The sequence below is a fragment of the Gorilla gorilla genome, chromosome 4, assembly GCF_029281585.2.
Source record: "Gorilla gorilla gorilla isolate KB3781 chromosome 4, NHGRI_mGorGor1-v2.1_pri, whole genome shotgun sequence".
NCBI lineage: Eukaryota > Metazoa > Chordata > Mammalia > Primates > Hominidae > Gorilla > Gorilla gorilla.
This window is the reverse complement of record NC_073228.2, coordinates 35,189,487-35,212,292: the sequence shown is the minus strand read 5'-3', so window position 1 is coordinate 35,212,292 and position 22,806 is coordinate 35,189,487. Positions and strand designations below refer to the sequence as shown.

General features: G+C 38.5%; 1 protein-coding gene across 2 annotated transcripts in view; it reads left to right on the top strand.

The window, feature by feature from the left end:
- DGKE (diacylglycerol kinase epsilon) overlaps nt 1-20,907 on the top strand; it is a 35,129-nt gene extending 14,222 nt beyond the window's left edge. For both annotated transcript variants that reach the window (XM_031011594.3, XM_063706247.1), the window contains exons 6-12: nt 575-732; nt 1,060-1,111; nt 8,407-8,520; nt 10,489-10,560; nt 13,699-13,826; nt 14,048-14,159; nt 14,837-20,907. In XM_031011594.3, coding sequence (XP_030867454.3) covers nt 575-732; nt 1,060-1,111; nt 8,407-8,520; nt 10,489-10,560; nt 13,699-13,826; nt 14,048-14,159; nt 14,837-15,016 — 816 coding nt within the window. In that variant the 3' untranslated portion in view covers nt 15,017-20,907. The remainder of the gene's footprint in view (nt 1-574; nt 733-1,059; nt 1,112-8,406; nt 8,521-10,488; nt 10,561-13,698; nt 13,827-14,047; nt 14,160-14,836) is intronic.
- The last annotated feature ends 1,899 nt before the right edge of the window (nt 20,908-22,806 follow it).

Sequence of the window (22,806 nt, the reverse complement as noted above, 5' to 3'; positions counted from 1 at the left end):
ATATATATATATATGGGTTTTGTTGTTGTTTTGTTGTTGTTGTTGTTTTTTCTTGAGATACAGTCTCGCACTGTCACCCAGGCTGGAGTACAGCGGCGCAAACACAGCTAACTGCAACCTCCATTTCTCAGGTTCAAGCCATCCTCCCACCTCAGCCTACAAAGTTGCTGAGACTATAGGTGTGCGCTACCATGCCTGGCTAATTTTTGTATTTTTTGTAGAGACAGGGTTTCACCATGTTGCCTGGGCTGCTGTCAAACTCCTGGGCTCAAGCAATCCTCCCACCTTGGCCTCCCAAAGTGCTGGGATTACATGGGTGAGCCACTATGCCCAACCTAATATAGAATATTTTTGCTTTATATTTTTTATTATGCAGATGAATATTAGACATTGCCAGCTTCAAATAGTTAAAAATGAGATGTTTTGATTAAGCAGTTAGCACAAGCTTTAGCAAAACAACATACAGTTGTTATATTTGTATCCTTACTGTTTTGGTCTTATTAAATTTTACAAAATATTATTACCCAGCAAATAGTCTGAGAGAAAAATCTAAAACATATCTTCCATATTCTAGGGACAAGAAAAATACATTCCACAAGTTGCAGTTTTGCCTCTGGGAACAGGCAACGATCTATCCAATACATTGGGTTGGGGTACAGGTTATGCTGGAGAAATTCCAGTTGCACAGGTTTTGCGAAATGTAATGGAAGCAGATGGAATTAAACTAGATCGGTAAGTTACGTTTCCCCAAAAAGTAGATTTCTTGAGATTTAGCCATAATTGGTTAACAAGTGAAGACTTGTGTAGATGAAATGTGCCATGTAATTTAAATGTGAAAGACTATACTAGTTGTACTTACACAGATACTGGTGTTTTGTTTTATTATGTAAGAGCCGAAGTAATAAGTTACACCGAGTACTTATCCCTAAATTTGCATGCTTATATACGTGTGGTTACTTTTTTAGATGGTATTTTAATAGAAAACCCTCATTTATCCAAACATCCAGAGTACGGGGTTTATTGTAAAACGTGCTGTTTTTTTTAACTTCTGTTTTTTAGATGGAAAGTTCAAGTAACAAATAAAGGATACTACAACTTAAGAAAACCCAAGGTATGTTGTTAGTGCCTCAGTTGCAAGTGGTTTCAGCTTCGTTGCACAAGATACCGCACTCTGTGGTGGGATACAGAGACCTGGTGCTTATCTCAAGGGAGCTGGCTGTGGAGCAGAACAGAAGCTTATATGCTTACCTCACAAGCTGGACTGTAAATGTGTTATGGGAGAGAACAGGGTGCAGGTATGCTTAGTTCTGCCCTAGATGATCAGGCTGAGAAGACTCAGAGGAAGTGATATGGGAGTTGGTCCTTAAAAAAGCAAAGGACTTTCCAGGCAGAGGGAAAAGAGGTGAGAGAGTGCAAAGCATGGTTAGCAAGTAGCAAATAATACAGAGAGAGTAGATCTGTATTTTTAAAAGATACTCTGGAGATAATGTGAAAACAGCTTAGAAGCCTGCACTAGGTAGAATCAGGATGAGGACAATGCAAAGACATTTTAGAGGTAGAATTAATCAATACTTGACAACTGATTAGTATAAAGGGGAGAGAGAAAATACATATTACTATTAGATTTCTGGTTTTTATAACTGAATATATGGAAATGACTATAAGAAAAATACCAAGTTTCAGGTTTGGGTAGGAAGAAAATGAGATAGATATTGGGCATATCAATCTAAAAGTTTTCGTAGTGTTAAACAAGAAGTTGGAAGTTTAAGCTTATTGCTCAGGAATAAAGACAGAGCTAGAGATTCAGATTGAGGAATCTAGACTGGGTTAGGAAGTAAAATAAACTGGGGTGGGGGCAGGGGGAGTAGCCCAAGTTGTGGGATTCACATCCCTATTTATCAGCCTTTGAACTGAAGCCTTATTTCTGATCATTGTTTAAATGCTGAGAATGCATAAGAGAATGTGGGGAGTGAGAGGGGAAAAGAGGGCCAAGAACTACATCTTTTCTTTTTTTTTCTTTTGTTGTGGAGACAAGGTCTCAGTCTATCACTCAAGCTGGAGTACGGTATTGTGATGACAGCTCACTGCAGCCTTGACCTCTGGGCCCAAGCGATCCTCCCACCTCAGCCTCCGAAGTAGCTGGGACCACTGGCATGTGCCACCATTCCCAGATAGTTTTTGTTTTTGTTTCTGTTTTGTAGAGAGAGGGTCTCCCTATATTGTCCAGGCTGGTCTCGAACTCCTAGGCTCAAGCAACCCTCCCACCTCAGCCTTCCAAAGTGTTGGGATTACAGGCATGAGTCACTGTGCCCAGCCATGAACTACATATTGAAAATAGATATATTTAGGTGACACAGATTAAGAGAGGCCACTAAAGGAGACTAAAGAGTGTAGTAAGTAAATAAGGAGAAAACAGAGAAAGAGAATTACAGTAGGTGGGTGATAAACAGCAAAATTAAAGCAGACTTTAAAGAAGAGCATTTGGGGAACACTGATGCATGTTTCTCTGCTTCTCCATCTCCTTGCCACTGAAATCCCTCTAAAATGTGCCTCTAAAAGATCTTGTATAGATCTTTGAGAAGGCACAAAACCTTAAGGAGAAAGAGATCACAGCAGTCTTCAGAAGCCAAAACTAGGAAGATTCGCATATTGAAAAAAGCTTAAAAGTGCCTACACTGCAGAAAACCAAGAAAGAAACCAGTTTATTGAGCAGCACCAAGCAAAGGCTTAGGAATTCTATGCTTACCTCACAAGCTGGACTGTAAATGTGTTATGGGAGAGAACAGGGTGCAGGTATGCTTAGTTCTGCCCTAGCTGAGAAGATTCAGAGGAAGTGATACAGGAGTTGGTCCTTAAAAAAGCAAAGGACTTTCCAGGCAGAGGGAAAAGAGGTGAGAGAGTGCAAAGCATGGTTAGCAAGTAGCAAATAATACAGAGAGAGTAGATCTGTATTTTTAAAAGATACTCTGGAGATAATGTGAAAATAGCTTAGAAGCCTGCACTAGGTAGAGGCTTCTACCACATCACTCAGAGAGCAGTAGTATAGAGTCACCACATCACTCAGAGAGCAGTAGTATAGAGTGGGTCTGAAAATAGAAGGAGTGAGCGAAAGAAGCTGTTTGTCCCCTAGATCACTTCCCCTTTCCCCAACTTCACATGGTCATTTACTACCCTCCTCAACTCAGGTAGTAGATTGGAGGTTTACTCTGGAAAGTTTAGAGAGACTCTAGCCAGCTAACGCCATACTGAAAACAGATTTAGTGCAAAGTGAGATCACTGGCCCTTTTTATCCACTCAACTTCAAGAATAGTGGCAGAGAGGATTTCTCTCTGGGGAAGCTAACTTGCCCAAGATAAAAATTAACAGGTACCAATATTTGAGTGTCCCCTAGCAAAAGGACCAGATTTTTGCACTGTAGTCCTATAATGAAGCTTATACCCTAGCAAGACCTGCTTTTGGATGCAAAGTTCACAGTTTGCCTTTTATGCCTTACTCTTAAAACATGAATATATACAGCCAAGGATTGGAGGCACAAACAAACATTTAAGGAAAGCCTCTGCCATGAGAGAGCCCCAAAGAAACAAGAAGAAAGAATTGTAGGAAACACAGTCCAGGAAGCTGAAGGAAGTCAGGGTGTGGGACTAATGTTCTCAGAGAAAAATGAAAATATTAATAGAACAGGGTTCTATAAAAGGAACATTCAGAAACACATACCTCAAAAAAAGGTCTTATAAACTAAAATTCAGTATCAGATTGGAAAGTACAATTGAAGACACCACTCAGAAAATACAACAAAAAGCAAAGGAACTGGACATGGGGGCACACACCTGTAGTTCCAGCAACTCAGGAGGCTGAGGCAGGAAGATTGCTTGAGCCCAAGAGTTCAAGGCTGCAGTGAGCTATCATCACGCCACTGCATTCCAGCCTGGGTGACAGAGTGCAGATGAGACCCCATCTCTAAAAAAAGAGAAAAAGAATACAGTAAGTAACATTTAAAATTTAAAAATCACAAATTGGCGGGGCACGGTGGCTCACGCCTGTAATCCCAGCACTCTGGGAGGCTGAGGCAGGTGGATCACCTGAGGTCAGGTGTTCGAAACCAGTCTGGCCAACATGGTGAAACCCCGTCTCTAATAAAAATACAAAAATTAGCCGGGTGTGGTCGTGGGTGCCTGTAATCCCAGCTACTCGGGAGGCTGAGGCAGGAGAATTGCTTGAACCCGGGAGGCAGAGGGTGCAGTGAGCCAAGATCACGCCACTGTACTCTACCCTGGGCAACAGAGCAAGACTCAGTCTCAAAAAAAAAAAAAAAAAATCAAGAAGTAATGATCTGATTATGTTATTTAGAAATATAGAGATAAATACCAGAAGAAACTATGGAAAGAGCTCTGGGAGCAGGAATTATAAATGAGGAGGAGTAGACAGAAAACTGCAGTGTTTCCTTTGAAGCCTTGTAGAACTATATAGCTTATTAAAGTGGATTGCTTTGATTTATTTTAAAAAAAAATTGAACTTAAAAAAATAGAGAAAGTATTGAGAGATCCTTTAAAATGGTTCCTGTGCTTAAAAGTATTTGTCAGTTATCACAGTGCCTGAAATGCCAACATTAAAGATGTATTTCTCTTTTTGATAGTAGCCAATCTAATAGGTGTGAGGTGATAGCTCATTGTGGTTTTCATTTGCCATTCTCTGATGATTAGAAATGTTGAGCATTTTTTCATATGCAGGTTGAATATCCCTTATCCAAAAAAATGGGACCAGAAGTATTTCAGATTTCTGATTTTTTTGGATTTTGGAATATGTGCAGAATATGTACCCCTTGAGCATTTCTAATCTGAAAAGCTGAAATCCAAAATGCTCCCATGAGCATTTCCTCTTGAGTGTCATGTCAGTGTTCAAAAAGTTTGAGATTTGGGGACATTTCAGATTTCAGATGTTCATATTAGGGATGCTGAACCTGTATCTGTTGGCCATTTTTATGTCTTTTGAGAAATGTCTCTTCAAGTCCTTTGCCCATTTTTTAATAAGATTATTGGTTGTTATTGAGCAACTTGAGTTCCTTCTACATTTTGGAGATTAGTTCCTTATCGAGTGTATAATTTACAGAGATTTCCTCCCAAGCTGTGGGTTGCCTCTTCACTCTATTGTTTTCCTTTGCTGTGTAGAATCTTTTTAGTGTGATGCAATCCCTTTTGTCTATTTTTACTTTTATTGCCTATGCTTTTGAGATCATATCAAACAAATATCAAACAAATAACTGCCCAGGCCAATGTCATGAAGCTTTTTCCTTACATTTTCCTTTAGTACTTTTATAGTTTCAGGTTGTACATTTAAGTCTTTAATCCATTTTGAATTGATTCTTTATAATGGGTGAAATAAGGGTTGATTTTCATTGTTCTGCATGTGGATATCCAGCTTTCCCAGTACCATTTATTGATGAGACTCTCCTTTCCCTATTGTATGTTCTTGGCACCTTTGTCAGAAATCAGTTGGCCATAGATATGTGTATTTATTTGGGGCTTTCCTATCCTATTTCATTGGTGAGTAATAACAAATGTTGGCAAGCATGTGGAAAAGAGAGAATCCTTATACACTATTGGCATTGCAAATTAGTACAACCATTTTGGGAAACAATATGGAGGTTTCTCAAAAAACTAAAACTAGAATTACCATATGTTCCAGCAATCCCATTTATAGATATATACCCAAAGGAATTGAAATCAGTATATCAAACAGATGTCCATGCTGCCATGTTCATTGCAGCATTATGTACAATAGCCAAGATGCAGAAGTAACCTAAGTGCCCATCAGTGAATGAATGGTTTTTTTAAGTATGCCATATATACACAATGGAAGACTATTCAGACTTTAAAAAAAAAAAAACAGGAAAATCTGTCATTCTCGGCAACGTAGCTGAACCTAGAGGACATCATGTTAAATAAATAAACCAGGCACAGAGAGACAAATATTGTATGATGTCACTTATATGTGGAATCTAAAAAATCAAACTCAAAGTCGAGAGTAGAATAATGGTTACCAGAGGCTGTAGAGAGTAGTAGAGTAGATGGAGAAAGGGGAGACATTGGTTAATAGGTACAAAGTTTTAGTTAGGAAGAATAAGTTCTGCTATTGCACAGCTTGGTGATTATAGTTAATAATAATGCATATTTTCAAATTGCTAAAAGAGAGGTTTTTTGTTTTTGTTTTTTGTTTTTTTGTGTTTTTTTGAGACGGGGGTCTCATTTGACCATGCAGTGGCGTGATCACGGCTCACTGCAGCCTAGACCTCTAGGGCTCAAGTGATCTTCACACCTTAGCCTCATTAGTAACTGGGACTACAGGCACATGCCACCACACTCGGCCAATTTTATTTTTATTGTTTTCAATAGAGACAAGATTTTTCTATGTTGCCCGGGCTGGTCTCAAACTCCTGGGCTCAAGCAGTCCACGCCCCTCAGCCTCCCAAAGTGCTGGGATTACAAATGTGAACCACTGTGCTCAGCCTAAAAGAGAGGATTTTAGATGTTCTCACCACAAATAAATGATAAACATTTGAGGTGATGGATATGCAAAAAAAAAAAATGATGTATTTCTCATTCATACCAGGATGTATTACTATTCAGTAATAAAGCAGAGCTGAATATTTAAAAATATTTATCTTATCAGGGATCATTCCTCCAAAGAAAGATGGACAAAGTTTCACACCAGTTAGATGATTCAAATAAGAAGACATGTTCTTCAGCCATTTGCTGTCAAGAAATAAGATATGTCATTAAAAATAAATATACTACAATCAAGTAGGGTCTGCTTACCTCTATAGAAGAACATCCAAACAATCAAATAAAAGAAGGAACTTCATTTCTCTATACATTCAAGCAAGTGTTTTGTGCCCATCTGGTGCCAGGCACTGTCGTAGGTGCTGGAGTTTCAGTGATGAAGGCCTTGTCCTTATGAAGCTTATATTGCCCCACTCTTAGTTTCTGAATAAAGGACACCTAGGAAACTAGAAAAAAAAATTCAGTTAAAAAATAAAGGCAAATTAATGTACATTGACATATTTTATTTAAAATAAGGTGTTTATGGGTTTTTTTTTTTAGAGAACAACTAGGATTGAAAATTATATTTTGGCAGTGAAGGGACAGACATTTAGTTCCATAAGAGATGAACGGGAAAAGCATGAAAAGAACAAGTGACCAAATTTAGACTTAACCATCAAAAGGAGAAAGAGCGTCTTTGATTTGGAGGAGAAAGGTGCACTTGAGTAAAGTCAGAGTTTTTAGATGGCAGAAAGAGAGCATGAGAATTCATACCTTTCGTACCTGAGGATCTCACTTTTTTCAGTGAGGCAAGAATCAAGATCATCTGAACATAACAAAGGCAAGGGAGCTGGTTATCAGGGACTTGAAGAGAGTGGTAAATTTTGAATTAAACCACTAGGGAATACAGGAAAGGAGTCATCTAAAGGGTTACTGTGTCCTGTTAGCGATTGCGTCCAGCTATGCTTAGAAGTAACTTTGTAACAGGATCATAATTATAAGATTCTTACCAGCAATGTCCAGCAACCTGGAAATAGAGCAGAGAAAACATTTTGGTTTAGAGAAGATTAGCAAGTAAGGCTGGCCGGGTGCGGTGGCTCACGCCTGTAATCCCAGCACTTTGGGAGGCAGAGGCAGGCGAATCACGAGGTCAGGAGCTCGAGACCAGCCTGGCCAACATGGTGAAACCCCATCTCTACTAAAAATACAAAAATATTAGCCGGGCATGGTGGCGGGCACCTGTAATCCCAGCTACTCAGGAGGCTGAGGCAGGAGAATTGCTTGAACCCGGGAGGCAGAGGTTGCAGAGAGCCGAGATCGCGCCACTGCATTCCAGCCCGGGCGACAGTCCGAGACTCCATCTCAAAAAAAAAAAAAAAAGGCTAAATTGAGAAGAGGTCAAGGGAGTGTTGGAACGAAGGATGGTGTTGAGTACAGTCATTGAAATGATTGACCTTGGAATCCAGGCCGCATTGGGAAGTAAGATAAATTAAGGTGAGACCAGTAGCCTGGGTTGGGACTAATAGAAGCTGAGAGCTTGGAGGCTGTGATAAATGTAAAGAGCAAATGTAATGGGAACACAGGCATGAAAAGCCTGGAAGCATCAAGTAGAGCCATTCTAGATGGTAAGGTCTGAGGTGTAGCGTATAAAACAGAAATGGAAGATGAGATTCACATCTGTAGTTATCAGCCTTAAATGGAAGCTTTATTTCTGGTAACTTCACCGGACAGTATAAAATAGCCATGTGAAAAGTAAATGCAGAAAGCATCTCCGTTGTCAAAAGAACACAAAGACTAAGATTGACATTTAATTATGACTCAAGCTTAGGTGGAACCATAGTCTGTTGCTTATTCTTACCCTTTCTCACAGGAATTCACAATGAACAACTATTTTTCTGTTGGACCTGATGCACTCATGGCTCTCAATTTTCATGCTCATCGTGAGAAGGCACCATCTCTGTTTTCTAGCAGAATTCTTAATAAGGTGTGTTGGATAAAATAACATTTCCTGCTTATCACCGAAGGTACAGTAAAAATCAATAGTTCAATTATATTTAGCACTCCTAGGTTCAGATTTAACTAACTTACAGAAATATTTACCTGCTCTGTTTTCTGTAGGGTTGTCAAATTAGATCTTTTTTTTTTTTTAATTAGATCTTTAAATGTGCTTTATCAGGCCAGGCACAGTGGCTCATGCCTATAATCCTAGCACTTTGGGAGGCGGAGGCAGGTGGATCACTTGAGGTCAGGAGTTCAAGACCAGCCTGGCCAACATGGTGAAACCCTGTCTCTACTAAAAATACAAATTTAGCCGGGTATGGTGGTGGGTGTCTGTAATCCCAGCCACTCGGGAGGCTGAGGTAGGAGAATCTCTTGAAACCAGGAGGCAAAAGTTGCAGTGAGCCGAGATCATACCACTGCACTCCAACTTGGGCAACAGAATGAAACTCCATCTCAAAAAACAAAACAAAACAACGTTACCAAAGTATTATATAACTCTAACAAATTTTTTAAATTCAAATTTGGGATGTTTTATAGCATATTTTGCTTAGATGGCAACTAAATGGAATATATGATAGTTTATCTTAAATGGCAGCTAAAATTGGAAGGAAATTTTAGGCAGAATAAATTTTTGGTGAAGTCATTAATTGAAAAGTAGATTTCATTGGTTTGAAAAACCTCCAAAAGGCAGATGGGATAAAAGAGCAGCCTGTTTGCCACAGCTTTGAACTAAGGTCATCTCTGGTTTCTAGTATAGTTGATTCCGTTGATGGAATTTTGCTTAGGAATTTTTTTAATAACGTTTGGTGATTGACCAACAGGATATCAAAAATAAATACATAGCAATTATATTCCTGGTTCTGTTTTACAAATATTTCAAATTTTGAAATAGTTCCCTTTTATTAATATAGTTACTAAGGTAATACATATTACTATTTATACAATTGATAATTAACTCAGTCCTTACATCAACCTTTTTGTATTCATAAGTGATTAGAAAATGTTTGTTAGATTAATACGCATTACTATTCTTAAGTAATCTGAAGTACTGGGAAAAAGTGGAATTTTCTAATTCGAATATTTTTCTTTATAAAATACAACTTTTTTGATAAATTGGGAGAAAACACCATTTAGAAAAAAATCACTTCTAGGCCGCGCGTGGTGGCTCACGCCTGTAATCCCAGCACTTTGAGAGGCCAAGGTGGGTAAATCACGAGGTCAGGAGATGGAGACCATCCTGGCCAACATGGTGAAACCCCATCTCTACTAAAAATACAAAAATTAGGCGGATGTGGTGGTGCATGCCTGTAGTCCTAGCTACTTGAGAGACTGAGTCAGGAGAATTGCTTGAACCCAGGAGGCGGAGGTTGCAGTGGGCCGAGATCGCACAGCTGCACTCCAGCCTGGTGACAGAGCGAGAATCCATCTCAAAAAAAAAAAAAAAAAAGAAAAAGAAAAAATAACTTCTATCCCACATTTCCCCTGAGAAAGAGGATAATTAAACTTAAATGGAATGGCCTGTATTGTCATCTTCCAAAAAAGAAGGATGAGTAATATTTCATCTACTGTACCACAGTTCACCTAGAACTTTTAAACTATTAATAGCCTAAGAGAATAAAATGTAAAATACAAATGATGCCAAAAGTATCTGTAATATGTTAAAGGCATTTTTATTTTTACATTGTGTTTTGATTATAGATTTCCATTGCTGATCCTAGTGGATTCCAATTTTACCTTTTAAAATTACTAGAATGGAGGTGTTGGATAGGGCCAGAGGTTGCACACCAAAAGTATCCCCTTTGGTTGCCCTTCTTTTCATCAGCGTCTAGTCTACCATAAGGAGAATGTGTGCTTCAACATTCTTAAAGGGAGCTTTGATACAGCGTATTTTTTCTTATTGTTTACAGGGTTAGATTGTTTTAATATTATATTTTCTGTCCATTTTTCATAGGCGGTTTACTTATTCTATGGAACCAAAGATTGTTTAGTGCAAGAATGTAAAGATTTGAATAAAAAAGTTGAGGTAAGCTATTAACACTTTTTATTTTTTAAAGTTTTAGGTGGTCTCTGGATTATGAAGACTTTTTAAACAGAAATGCTAAACTTTGTTAATATATTTTGCCAGCATACATAGAGTATTTATTTGTGTGCCAGGCACTTTGCTACATGTTTTATACACATTGTCCCTCTAAATTCTCTCCACAATTCTATAAGGCATATATTATATATTCACATTATGCAGAAAAGAAAACTATTTTAAATGAAGTAATTTGCCCAAATTCTCTCATTTAATGCCTAAATGCACATGTAATCAAGATGTGAACCCAGATTTATGTAAATCCAGTCTGTTTAACTATTAGGGTGAGTGGCCTCCATTCATACATGATAAATAATTTACAGTTATCTAATACAGTGCCTGACTCAACATAAAGACACAGAGGAAGTTTAAATGGAAAGTTTAATTCAGATTATTTTTGTCGGGTATCTCTCTTACATACCAAAATAAAAATGTTAAATACAAAAAAAAAAAATTAGCCAGGCGTGGTGGCGGGCGCCTGTAGTACCAGCTACTTGGAAGGCTGAGGCAGGAGAATGGCGTGGACCCGGGAGGCGGAGCTTGCAGTGAGCCGAGATCGCGCCGCTGCACTCCAGCCTAGGGGACAGAGCAAGACTCCGTCTCAAAAAAAATTAATAAATAAAAAATAATAAAAATGTATAAATAGTAAAAATAGAATATTAATGATTGCTTATTGCAACAGCACCTCTGACATCATGATATGGCAGTCTTTTTTTTTTTTTTTTTTTGAGATGGAGTCTCACTCTGTCGTCCAGGCTGGAGTGCAGTGGTGCGATCTCCGCTCACTGCAAGCTCTGTTTCCCTGGTTCACACCATTCTCCTGCCTCAGCCTCCCGAGTAGCTGGGATTACAGGCGCCCACCACTACGCCCGGCTAATTTTTTGTATTTTTAGTAGAGACGGGGTTTCACGCGTTAGCCAGGATGGTCTCGATCTCCTGACCTCGTGATCTGCCCGACTCAGCCTCCCAAAGTGCTGGGATTACAGGCGTAAGCCACCGCGCCCAGCCAAATATGGCAGTCTTATATGTATTCCTTGCTTGATTCCAAAAAGAATCTGTAATGGTTAATAGCAACAACAAAGACATTAATTCAGAGAAACCTAGAACTGATAAAATAATAAAAAGAGATCATAAACAGTTTGGGAAAAGAGACAATGAGCAGGGAGTAAGGAGACTGATTATACATTAGTCAAGGAAAAATGTTGCCGTTAGGCGTAATGTTTAGCTCAAAGTCTCTGGGCTGCCATGGCGTAGAAGTAAGCAAGATTTTCTGTTAAAAAGAGTGTTATGTTACTTTATCATTATTTTATTTTTCCTAGGCTTTGATGGTAGAGTAAAGCATACAAGCATATAAAATAAAGACCTTTATTTTATTGTCTGACATTTTATTTATATAAAAATACAAATTATTTTTAATTATACAGAAATAAAATAAATTTTATTTATATACCTATAAAATAGTCATTATCCTCGATACTGGAGGTAAACAGTGATAAATCCCTTGCTCTACATTTACAGTCTAGGGTGAAGAAAGATATTTAAGCCAGTCTGGGCACAGTGGCTCATGCCTGTAATCCCAGCACTTTGGGAGGCCAAGGTGGGAGGATTTCTTGAGGCGAGGAGACTAGCCTGGGCAACATAGTGAGACTCCACTTTTATAAAAAATAAAAATAGCTGAGCATAGTGGCATGTACCTGTGGTCCTAGCTGCTCAGGAGGCTGAGGGAGGCGGATCACTTGAACCCAGCAGGCGGAGGCTACAGTAAGCCATGATTGTACCACTGCACACCAGTCTGGGTGACAGATTGAGACCCTGTCTCCAAGAAGAAACCAAAAAGATATTTAAATCACATTGCAATGCAGTATGAGAAGTTATATAAGAAAAGCATGTGGTCTTACAGGAATAAATAACTGCAATACGTAACCTAGGAGCTACAGAGACTAGGGAAAGTGGCAGTATAAGCACGTCTTTCTGGAAGAAGTGACAAGCTGGAATCTGAAAATAAGTAAGAGTTAGCTAAGAGAAGGAGGAAGGGAAGATTGCTGTAGGCTAAAAACAGCATCTGCAAAAGACCCAGAGGCATACATGGCATATTTGAGTGAGTTCAGGCTGGAGCATAGCTTTCAGGAAGGAAAGTGACAAGCGCTGAGGCTAGAGAGATGGACAGAAGTCAAATCACAGAGTGTCATATTTGCCTGGTATTGGAGCTTGTATTTCATCATGGGCATTGAAGGGTTGAAGTGAAGCCATTGAAGGGTTGTAATTAGAGGATGACATATTTGCATTTTTTAAGTGTCGATCCAACTGCTCTGTGAGGGATGCATAAGAAAGTAAAGCTAGAGGCAGATAGGCCAGATAGAAATATTTTAGGGAAGAAATGGTGAAGAGAGAGAAAGACATAGAAATAGCATCAACTGTTTTTAGTGATTAAGGGGATGTGGAGGGTAAAAAGTCAAAGAAATCAAAGATAACTGCCAGGTTTCTGGCTTAAACAGCTGGGTTGGGGGTGAGTTAACCTGCTTAACCAGGAAAGAGTAAGTAAGAGTTAGCTAAGAGAAGGAGGAGGGGAAGATTGTTACTCTTTCCTGGTAGGTACATTGGGGAACAGGGAGCAAATTGCAGAAAAGTTGCTTGATCAATTTTTTACATAAGAGTTTTTGGTGCCAGTCCATGGACATGTTTTATAGGCAGCAGATAGATGGATCTGGCCCAGTTTACTTTCCTGAGAAGGAACATCCAGGGAAGTAGAGTCTGTGGTTCCCAGGAAGCAAAGGGAAAGAAGATTTTAGGAAAAGAGGAAGGGAGTCAGCAAGTGTCAGGTGCTACTGAAACAGCAAGTTAGGTAAGTCCTGAAAAAATCACGAGGCTCAACAAAAAGAACATTATTGATGATGTTGATAGAAGCAGTTCTACTGAAGAGATAGAAAAGGGCAGATGAGAAGCCCTGAGTGAGAGGTAGGGAGCATCTTCTACACGTGCATCTCTCATATATAAGCACATTTATGAAAATAGATGTGAATTCTAAATGGATGTGTGTGGAAATTGTGTATCCTGTAGTCACTATCTATTTGTATTTCTTTAAAGCTAGAACTGGATGGTGAGCGAGTAGCACTGCCCAGCTTGGAAGGTATTATAGTTCTGAACATCGGATACTGGGGCGGTGGCTGCAGACTATGGGAAGGGATGGGGGACGAGACTTACCCTCTAGCCAGGTATGTACATTTGTGGTCTGTTTTTTTATGTCACTGTTTTATTTAAAGCAATCTCTTGTTTATAGACTTTAACATTTTTCCTCAAGTTTTCTTTTTTGTGTATCTCATTAGTTATAAATATTTTTTAAGTTGATGGTCCAACTGTGTTAAAAAGTAATTGCTCTAGCATAACTGATTTTTTATTGCATCATATAATCCATATTTTCTTTTTGCAATTTTAGGCATGACGATGGTCTACTGGAAGTCGTTGGAGTATATGGGTCTTTCCACTGTGCTCAGATTCAAGTAAAACTGGCTAATCCTTTTCGAATAGGACAGGCACATACAGTGAGGGTAGGTGAAATATAGCTGTAACAGGCTAATTTGTCCCAATCCAATTCTAAGCTGTTGATATGTAAAATATACATGCTATACTTTTCTTTTTTTTTTTTTTTTTTTGAGACGGAGTCTGGCTCTGTCGCCCAGGCTGGAGTGCAGTGGCGCAATCTCGGCTCACTGCAAGCTCCGCCTCCCGGGTTCACGCCATTCTCCTGCCTCAGCCTCCCACGTAGCTGGGACTACAGGCGCCCGCCACTACACCCGGCTAATTTTTTTGTATTTTTAGTAGAGACAGGGTTTCACCGTGTTAGCCAGGATGGTCTCGATCTCCTGACCTCATGATCCGCCCGCCTCGGCCTCCCAAAGTGCTGGGATTACAGGCGTGAGCCACCGCGCCCGGCCACATGCTATACTTTTCTTTAAACAGTGGTCTATGGCTCATGCAGCTGGTCACTGTACACTAGGGGCTAGAGTGGGATGAGGAAGAAATAGAAACATGGCTCAAGATCCATGAGATAAAACGTTCACTTGAAAAAAGAATTCCTTAATCAATGAATAAAAACATATTCAGATTAATATTTTCTAAAAATGAAATGCATAAGGGTTAAGGGATTGTGGATGGTATTATTAAGGAAGACCTTTCTAAATTTTGGGAGACTGACTTTTAAACATTATTTGTTCCCTAATATCAGCTGATTTTGAAGTGCTCCATGATGCCAATGCAGGTGGATGGGGAGCCTTGGGCCCAAGGGCCCTGCACTGTCACCATAACTCACAAGACACATGCAATGATGTTATATTTTTCTGGAGAACAAACAGATGATGACATCTCTAGTACTTCGGATCAAGAAGATATAAAGGCGACTGAATAGATGGATGAGGGAGTGAAAACTTTGCATAGAATCCTCACGCAAGTAGATACATGTTCATCCAAAAGTATTAATAGAAATTCTCTATCAGCTATTCAGTCTTAATTTCACTAGTAGTATAATGGGTATACATTTTTGTAAATAGCATCCCCAAACCAGCCAGCCTTCAGTTATTTACAAATGTTTGTTCTTTTTTCAGCAGAATACTTCAAATGAATAGTATTAACTTACGAAAAGTCACAAAAACTTACATGAGAGTGAAAATTTGTTATGACTGTTTTGAGAGTGGGACTCACTCTGAAGTATGTGCTGTCTCATTTCTTATTTTTGAACCATGCATATGATGGACACACAATGGATGGACACATTATATCTCCAACAAGGTGTGGGTGGAAAGATCAAATTAACCTGCTTTTTTGAAAGGAAATGATTACTGTCAAACCAGCATGGTTAATTGTGGGCATCCTCCTGCAGCATGCCTCTTAAGATTTTCTACAACCCAAACCAAGTTGTAGATTTATTGATTTCTAGGAACCCCCAAAAGGAGAATAGTAAAAAAAGATCATACTTAAAATTTGTATTACAATTTTTATTTTAGGAACTTATTCAGACACGTAAATGTTGTTTAATTCTGTAGGTAACCATTTGAGCTGCAATTCAGGATCTTTTTTATAACACCAGTGTAGCCAAAAGAGAAACAGATAAGTGAATTGGTAAGATGTAAGATTCAGAGCACTTGGGATTGTAAGTTATAGGTTCTGAGCTGAACAGTTTATCAGCCGCTCTTTTTATTAAAAGACAGCGTCAACACTTCAAAAAACGTGCTTAAAGGAAACAACGGTGAGATCAATTGCTTAGGAAAAGCTCAAGGCTGACTGATAAGTTTTAAAAATTTGGTGGTCTTGTAGTATTTTGAAATACAGTAGTCTTTTAACAGAATTTCCCCTTAGGGAGGTAAGTGGACAGAAATCTTTGCTAAAATGTTTATATCATATTTATTTTAAAATGAGAGAGATATATTTTTAAATTATTTATTATTTACCTTGTGGTATGGTACCTGTGTTTAGTGTTTACGTTCTGTAGCTTTATTTAATAAGTTAAATTGATCACATAAATTCTGCTAGTCACAATCAGATAGAAATTTAGTCTATTAATTAAAATTCTAATTTAATTCTCCTGACAGAAATCTAGATATTCTTATTCTTCACAAATATTCCTCATTGTATTGAAAAATGAAGGAGGGCATGAAAAGCACTAGGGAACTACTTTTGGATAACTGAAAGCTTTGTTTCATTGTTTTATTTGCCCCTCAATTGCCACAAACTTACTGAAGGGCTAGTTTCATGGTTCCCATTAGAGGGTGCTTGTTCGCTGCTGTTGACCAGCCCAAGGGTCATGACCCACAGGTCGGCTGACCCAGAGGGCATCCAGCCTGGTGTTTTTCTGACACATGGCGCAGGCTTTGTGGTCTTTCATGACATTAATCTCTGAAAGATCAGAATGTATCCCCCAAAATACCATTAGCTGTCTTTGAGGGTCTATTATGAATCTGTCATCCGTGAATCGCCATAAACCTAAGTTTGCCTCACCTCAGGCCCAGACCATGTTTTCAAAGAGCAACTTAGTAATGTATACAGTAGTCAGTACATTTTATGAAATACTTTATTTTGCTAAATTAACCTCTTCCAGATCTCCTCGGGTGATCTTAAATTCTAGTCTTGAGAAACTTTGTGAGCAGATCTGTTTTCAGCTTCTTTATATACCTTTCATGGTAAGTAACCATGGCAGTGAGGATGGCAGAGTTTTGTTTTGTTTTTTTTTTTTAATGGGACAATCATGTTCTGAGTATTATGAAGTTTATCTTTTCATTCATGATCAAAATTGTTAAAGACATCACATTTTATAAATACACTGTTAAATCCACTTTGCTGTAGGTTATAGTTTACCTGTTATATAATTCGTAGTGCTAATTGTAGTAGAAGCAAATCAATTTAGGATGTTGGAATGAAAATAATCACAATAACTAATACAGTTTTTTAATTGTGAAAACTACAATTAAAAATTATAATTTTAATACCAACCATAATATTACATTGTATTTAGAACAGGCTTATGTAAAATGCCCTCATTTATCTAAATAAGTTGATTTTTTGGTTATTGTAATCTAGTAAGGTTTTTGCATCACTACTGGTCTGTCATGAAGTTTTTCTGCTGGCTTATTCACTTATTTAGACTTCATTTAGGGAAGCTATTTCAGAATACCATCTCATAAAATGTATCATTATCTTGTTTTTGCAAAATTCACTTACTTTTTGGGCACATTTACCCAGCATTTCAAATAAATGTATAGGCATGTGCCTTGTTTAAGTACAATTTATAAGACTTCATGTTTGCAAGTTACATATTAGGGTAGTGATTGTTTATATTACCAGGGATTCTACACTTTACCAAAAAAATTGCCATAAGATTTTCCTGTTCCATTTTAAATTGTCTTGATATTTAAAAAAATAACTTCTACATTCTCAGGAAGAAATACATGAAGTAAATCATATCTCCATGTCTGTTTCCAGATTTCTCTCATCTTTTTACTATCCCAATACATTCCTAATTCCTATAAACGTAGTGGCTTAAATACTGAATACCTGGCAGCTCTTAAAGATCCCTTAGGCAGATAATGATAATTTTCAGTGTTTTGTCATGTTTAATAGAAATCAAACTGACTTGTGTTTTAAAATACAAGTTGTCTGCTAGTAAAGTTACATGATTCAGGTGTGTTTTAGGTTTTCTGCAACAATTAGCTGTGAACCCCTAATGTAGCTAAGTTTATACAAATTTTATAATCAAAATTATTTATTTTTATTTTTTTAGAGTATGTCAAAAACATAGTGTTTGCTTTGTGAAATACATTTGCTTAGAGTTATAAAATATACTGTGACTCAGAAATTGTAAAGTCAGTTTGCGTTGTAAAAATGAATACTACCAGCATGTCAAAAGAAAAATAATTTACATTTGTAATATAAAGTAAAATTGTATTTAATATATTTATTGAATTTTAAATTTGCACTAACTTGAAAACTTTAAAGGTTATACTAATTTAACGATTAATGTGGACCCAAATACATAATTTGGCCAAAAAAGTCATTAGAATGGGTAATGGTTTTATGTGGTTTTCCTTCAAAATGATAATATTGAAGCAAGAACCAGCATTTTATATTGATAATTTTTTAAATATTTCTACCCAGTTGAGGACAGTGGAATATAAGTAGATATATTTAAAATATCTAGATATTTAAAAAGAAAGAAAAGGTGGTTTATCCCAATCTGAATTCATTCTCAGCAACAAGACAGAAAAGGTGGTTTGTTTGGGTTTTGCTTTTAAACAGTGTCCCCCTGTCTTTTTCAGTTTTTCCCTTGAAGCCTTTCTCTTGTTCCTCAGAGTACGCGCTGCAGGCTATCTGCAGCATCAGAATGCCTGGGCAGGCTGTTGAAAGTATGGATTCCTGAGCCCAACCCTTAACTTAATGATTCCCTGTCTCTGGAGATGCAACATAGAAATCTCTGTTTTTATTAACAAGCGCCTCAGGCGATTCTTAAGCATACTGAAATTTGAAAGCTTCTGGTCTGAACCTCATGTATTCACCTAGGGCTTTTGCTAGGTGGGATACCATGCCGAAAAATTGAATTAATTGTATGTTCTTAAAATTGTTTTTCTTCTACTCCACTGTCCTCTTCCCTCAAAATCACTTTTCTAAAAGAACTCTATGAAAAACTTATTTGTATCATACCCAAATTGATATATTTGTCTGAACTCTGTTACATAAAAATTGGTATGATTCATATGTGGAATCAGTTTTTGGACTGTGACCCATGCAGTGTTGGGGGACAAGGAGTTGCTTCAGGAGTTGGTGCAGTGCGCCTCCAAGGGGCAGTGAGCCATGGAGGCTCCTGCCTTCTCACTGCAGTCAATGCAGCCACACTTGTGTATACTGAGTGCTGCTTCAGATCTCAGTAGATAAAATAATTCCACATTTAAAATGATTCTGCTATTTTTTATAAAGGGTTTGAAAGCCACTACTATAATGACTTTGTCACCTAATTGATTTTCTACTAATTTTTACATATTCAGAAACTTCGTGTTTTTTTGGTGGACAGAATATTTTGGAGGTCTCCGTCGCTGTTTAGAATGTGGCCACTTGGCTGTTTCACAGTTTTTAAAGCTATTTTATTGAATAGTAAAGCAGTGAACTTAGCCTTTGTTCTTTGTGTTTCTAATTTAAGCATATAGTCTATTTAATTTTTGATATGTAAATACACATCAATACATATATATTTACCCATGTGGCCCTGTGTAGTCAGTGCATGAGGCTTGCATAGCCCAAAAAGGTACATTCCAGGGTTCTGGGGAAAGAATTTTAAAATGCCATCCTCTAATACAGACGTTTATAAAACTTAAATGAAATGATTGAGCTTAACCATCTGCAAGAAAGTCTGCAGAAAATAAATCACCTAGAAACTATAAATAGAAATATGCTGCTGAGGCTGAGCACGGTGGCTCACACCTGTAATCCCAGCACTTGGGGGGCTAAGGGAGGTGTATCACCTGAGGTCAGGAGTTTGAGACAAGCCTGGTCAACATGGTGAAACGCCGTCTCTAGTAAAAATACAAAAAAAATTAGCCAGGTACAGTGGCACATGCCTTTAATCCCAGCTAATCAGGAGGCTGAGGCACGAGAATTGCTTGAACCCAGGCGGCAGAGCTTGCAGTGAGCGGAGATCACACGACTGCACTCCAGCCTGGGCAACAGAGCAAGACTCCATCTCAAAAAAAAAAAAAAGGCCGGGCGCGGTGGCTCACGCCTGTCATCCCAGCACTTTGGGAGGCTGAGGCAGGTGGATCACGAGGTCAGGAGATCGAGACTATCCTGGCTAACATGGTGACACCCCGTCTCTACTAAAAATCCAAAAATTTAGCCAGGCGTGGTGGCGGGTGCCTGTAGTCCCAGCTACTCGGGAGGCTGAGGCGGGAGAATGGCGTGAACCCGGGAGGCGGAGCTTGTAGGGAGGCGGAGCTTGCAGCGAGCCGAGATAGCGCCACTGCAGTGGGGCCTGGGCCAAAGAGTGAGACTCCGTCTCAAAAAAAAAAAAAAAGAAATGTGTTGCTGGTATCAGATATCAGACCAAGAACACTTCAGTCTCTCTAAGGATGCCCTGAGCTACCTCACTGTTAAAGGACGACATCAACACAGAATGCACTAAACAGGAAATAAGCTGTAATCTAGAGAATTTCCATTATGTGTTACTTTTTGGTGACTAACACGGAATGTTGAAAAGGAAGAGCTGGAAAGCTCAGTTGTTTTCCTTGTTCCTCTGACATTGTCCAGGCAAGAGGGCATCCTGATCAGATGAGTAGATTTGGCTGAGAAAAACCCTAGAGTAAGGCAGGCACTTTGTGGAGTTGGATGATGATGGCTCATAAAAACGTTTGTTCTCAATCCAGTTCAGGGCTCTGCCAGCAGTCTTTCAGATTTGAACTGCTTAAACAAACCCTACAGATAAATTGGCACTCTGATTTGTAACTCTGTTTGTACAAGTTTAGAGCAGCCTAGCTCGAGTCCTCAACCCCAGTCCTCTTAGAAGTGAACTGATTGCACATGATCCCTAAACCCACAATGTTGAGGACACATGTGATGACTCCACTTGCGCAGCCAGCTGGCCTCTTGCACTTTTCCCCTGCCCACCACTTGTAACTACCACTTAATTACCTTGTGTTAATTGCTTTTGTTGTGTTGGGTCTGTATTTTTGTGGTCAGTGCCTGCAGGCAGAAATGTGAAAGCATTTGGTATGTTGAAGATACTTGCTTGTTTTTTAATAAAATTAAAAGTGCAGCACTTAAGTATGATACTGTGTAGTTTTTTGACACAACCATGAGATACAATAAGCAGCTTTGACTTAGTGTCCCAAAAAGTGGTTCTTGGTCTACAGCAGGGCAAACGTATATGTGGCAAGTTCTGATCACATACTTTTAGACAGAAAGAATAAAAAATTCATATCGCATGGCTTTTGTAGCCTAAGAGCACAGAATCATACATATGTGTTAGGAGAAACATTCATTCTCATGCATATAAACTGGCTCCTCGCAGAGTAGAGCAGTAAGTGGGATTAAATAGGTGAATTCACCTTATTTTCAGTTGGTAGAGTATGGGAAAATGTATCATTTATTTGAAATACCTGAATGGAAACCCAGCCTCCACTACTGTAACTTAACACTGGGCAGTTACTTGTTCTTCCTGAGCCTCAAATTTTCTTTCTCTGTAAGAATGGGAATTAATGCCCACCTACGGGTTGCAAGTGCTTACAGGAGCTGGGCAAGCAACGAAGGTAAGAGTTGTAGAGACTTCGGTAAACTGGCGCACATGATTCCTGGGAAGCAGGCCTAGTGTAAACAGAATTTATTTTTCTAGAAAAGACAGAAGTTTAGAGTATATGAAATCTAATTTTTAAGTATTGGTTGGCAACTAATTGACTATCGTCTACCATAAGATTATATGATAATTATTAGGGCAGGAGAGTGAATGCATCTTAATATGCACGGCAGAACTGTGTGTTTCCTTCCATCTGGATTTTCATAAAGCTTTCTGATTTATCAGTAACGATCTGAAAAATGTACTGTGGCATGTAACATCTTTTATTCATTTTATTAGGCATTAGAGGAAGAATATTCTGTAGTCCTGCTTTATTCTGCCATCTTTACCTGGAAATCCATTTTTATAAAATTTTTGTAATAAAAATTCACTTGATCACTTGCCTGCTTTCTTTTAAACAGTGCCAAGCGTAATGCCCCTTGATAATTTACATATATGTGAACGTGGCTGTGATAGCTGCTGATGTTCACACATAGGCCATCTTACATGTAATGATTCCATGTTTGGACTTAAACAGCTTCACACATTTATTGTACAGTTAGGTGTCACATGCTTTTACTTTTTATTTTATAATCTGTATTTCTGTGAGGTAGACATTATTGGCTCCATGTTATATACATTGATAGCCCGGAGCTAGAGGTTGAACCCAGGCCATCCTCCCCACTGCCTTTCATCATCAACACAACCACCACCAACAGTATTTTAAAAGTGTTAAATATTGGCAGACGTGTCATTGTTCTGAGCACTAGGACTAGGGCTTATGCGGCTGTCTGAGGAATTCCCTGTACAAGGAAACATCATATACCAAAAAGTTACTCATGGAAGGAGTTTGGAGATCATGAGCTAAAAGTATTACACATGGACTATTGTAAAAGAAAAAAAAGCAGGCACAATAAAATTTTAGAATGTACTTAAGAAGCAATTCGTGACTTGGGAAACCCCAAACCCAGTGAGGATTTAGTGTTTCAGTGACACAACATCAGAGGCAAGTATTCATAGAGTGGATACAGAAGCAAAATTAAGAAATGATTTGATTGGTTGCCTTTTTTGGCTTACTTTCTTGGAAAGTCCCCAGTCTCATGATCATGTTAGTTGGCTGCTTATGATTGGCTGAGGTTAAGTTTTGTATCTAACATAAGCATTTACCAAAAATGACCCAAGTGAAGTTTCATTTATGTTTACAGTTTAAGTAGGTTAGGGCTATTTTTAAGGCCTAGTTGGTTTGTTTGCTCAGGAATGTTTCAAGCCTAGTTTCCATTTTAATTTTGTTTTGACAGTTCCCCACTTTTAGTCACCCCGTCAGCAAGCTGAGAGTGTGACCAAATGGAATAGCATTACTCTCAGTTACCACTATTGACATAGTCTAGGAA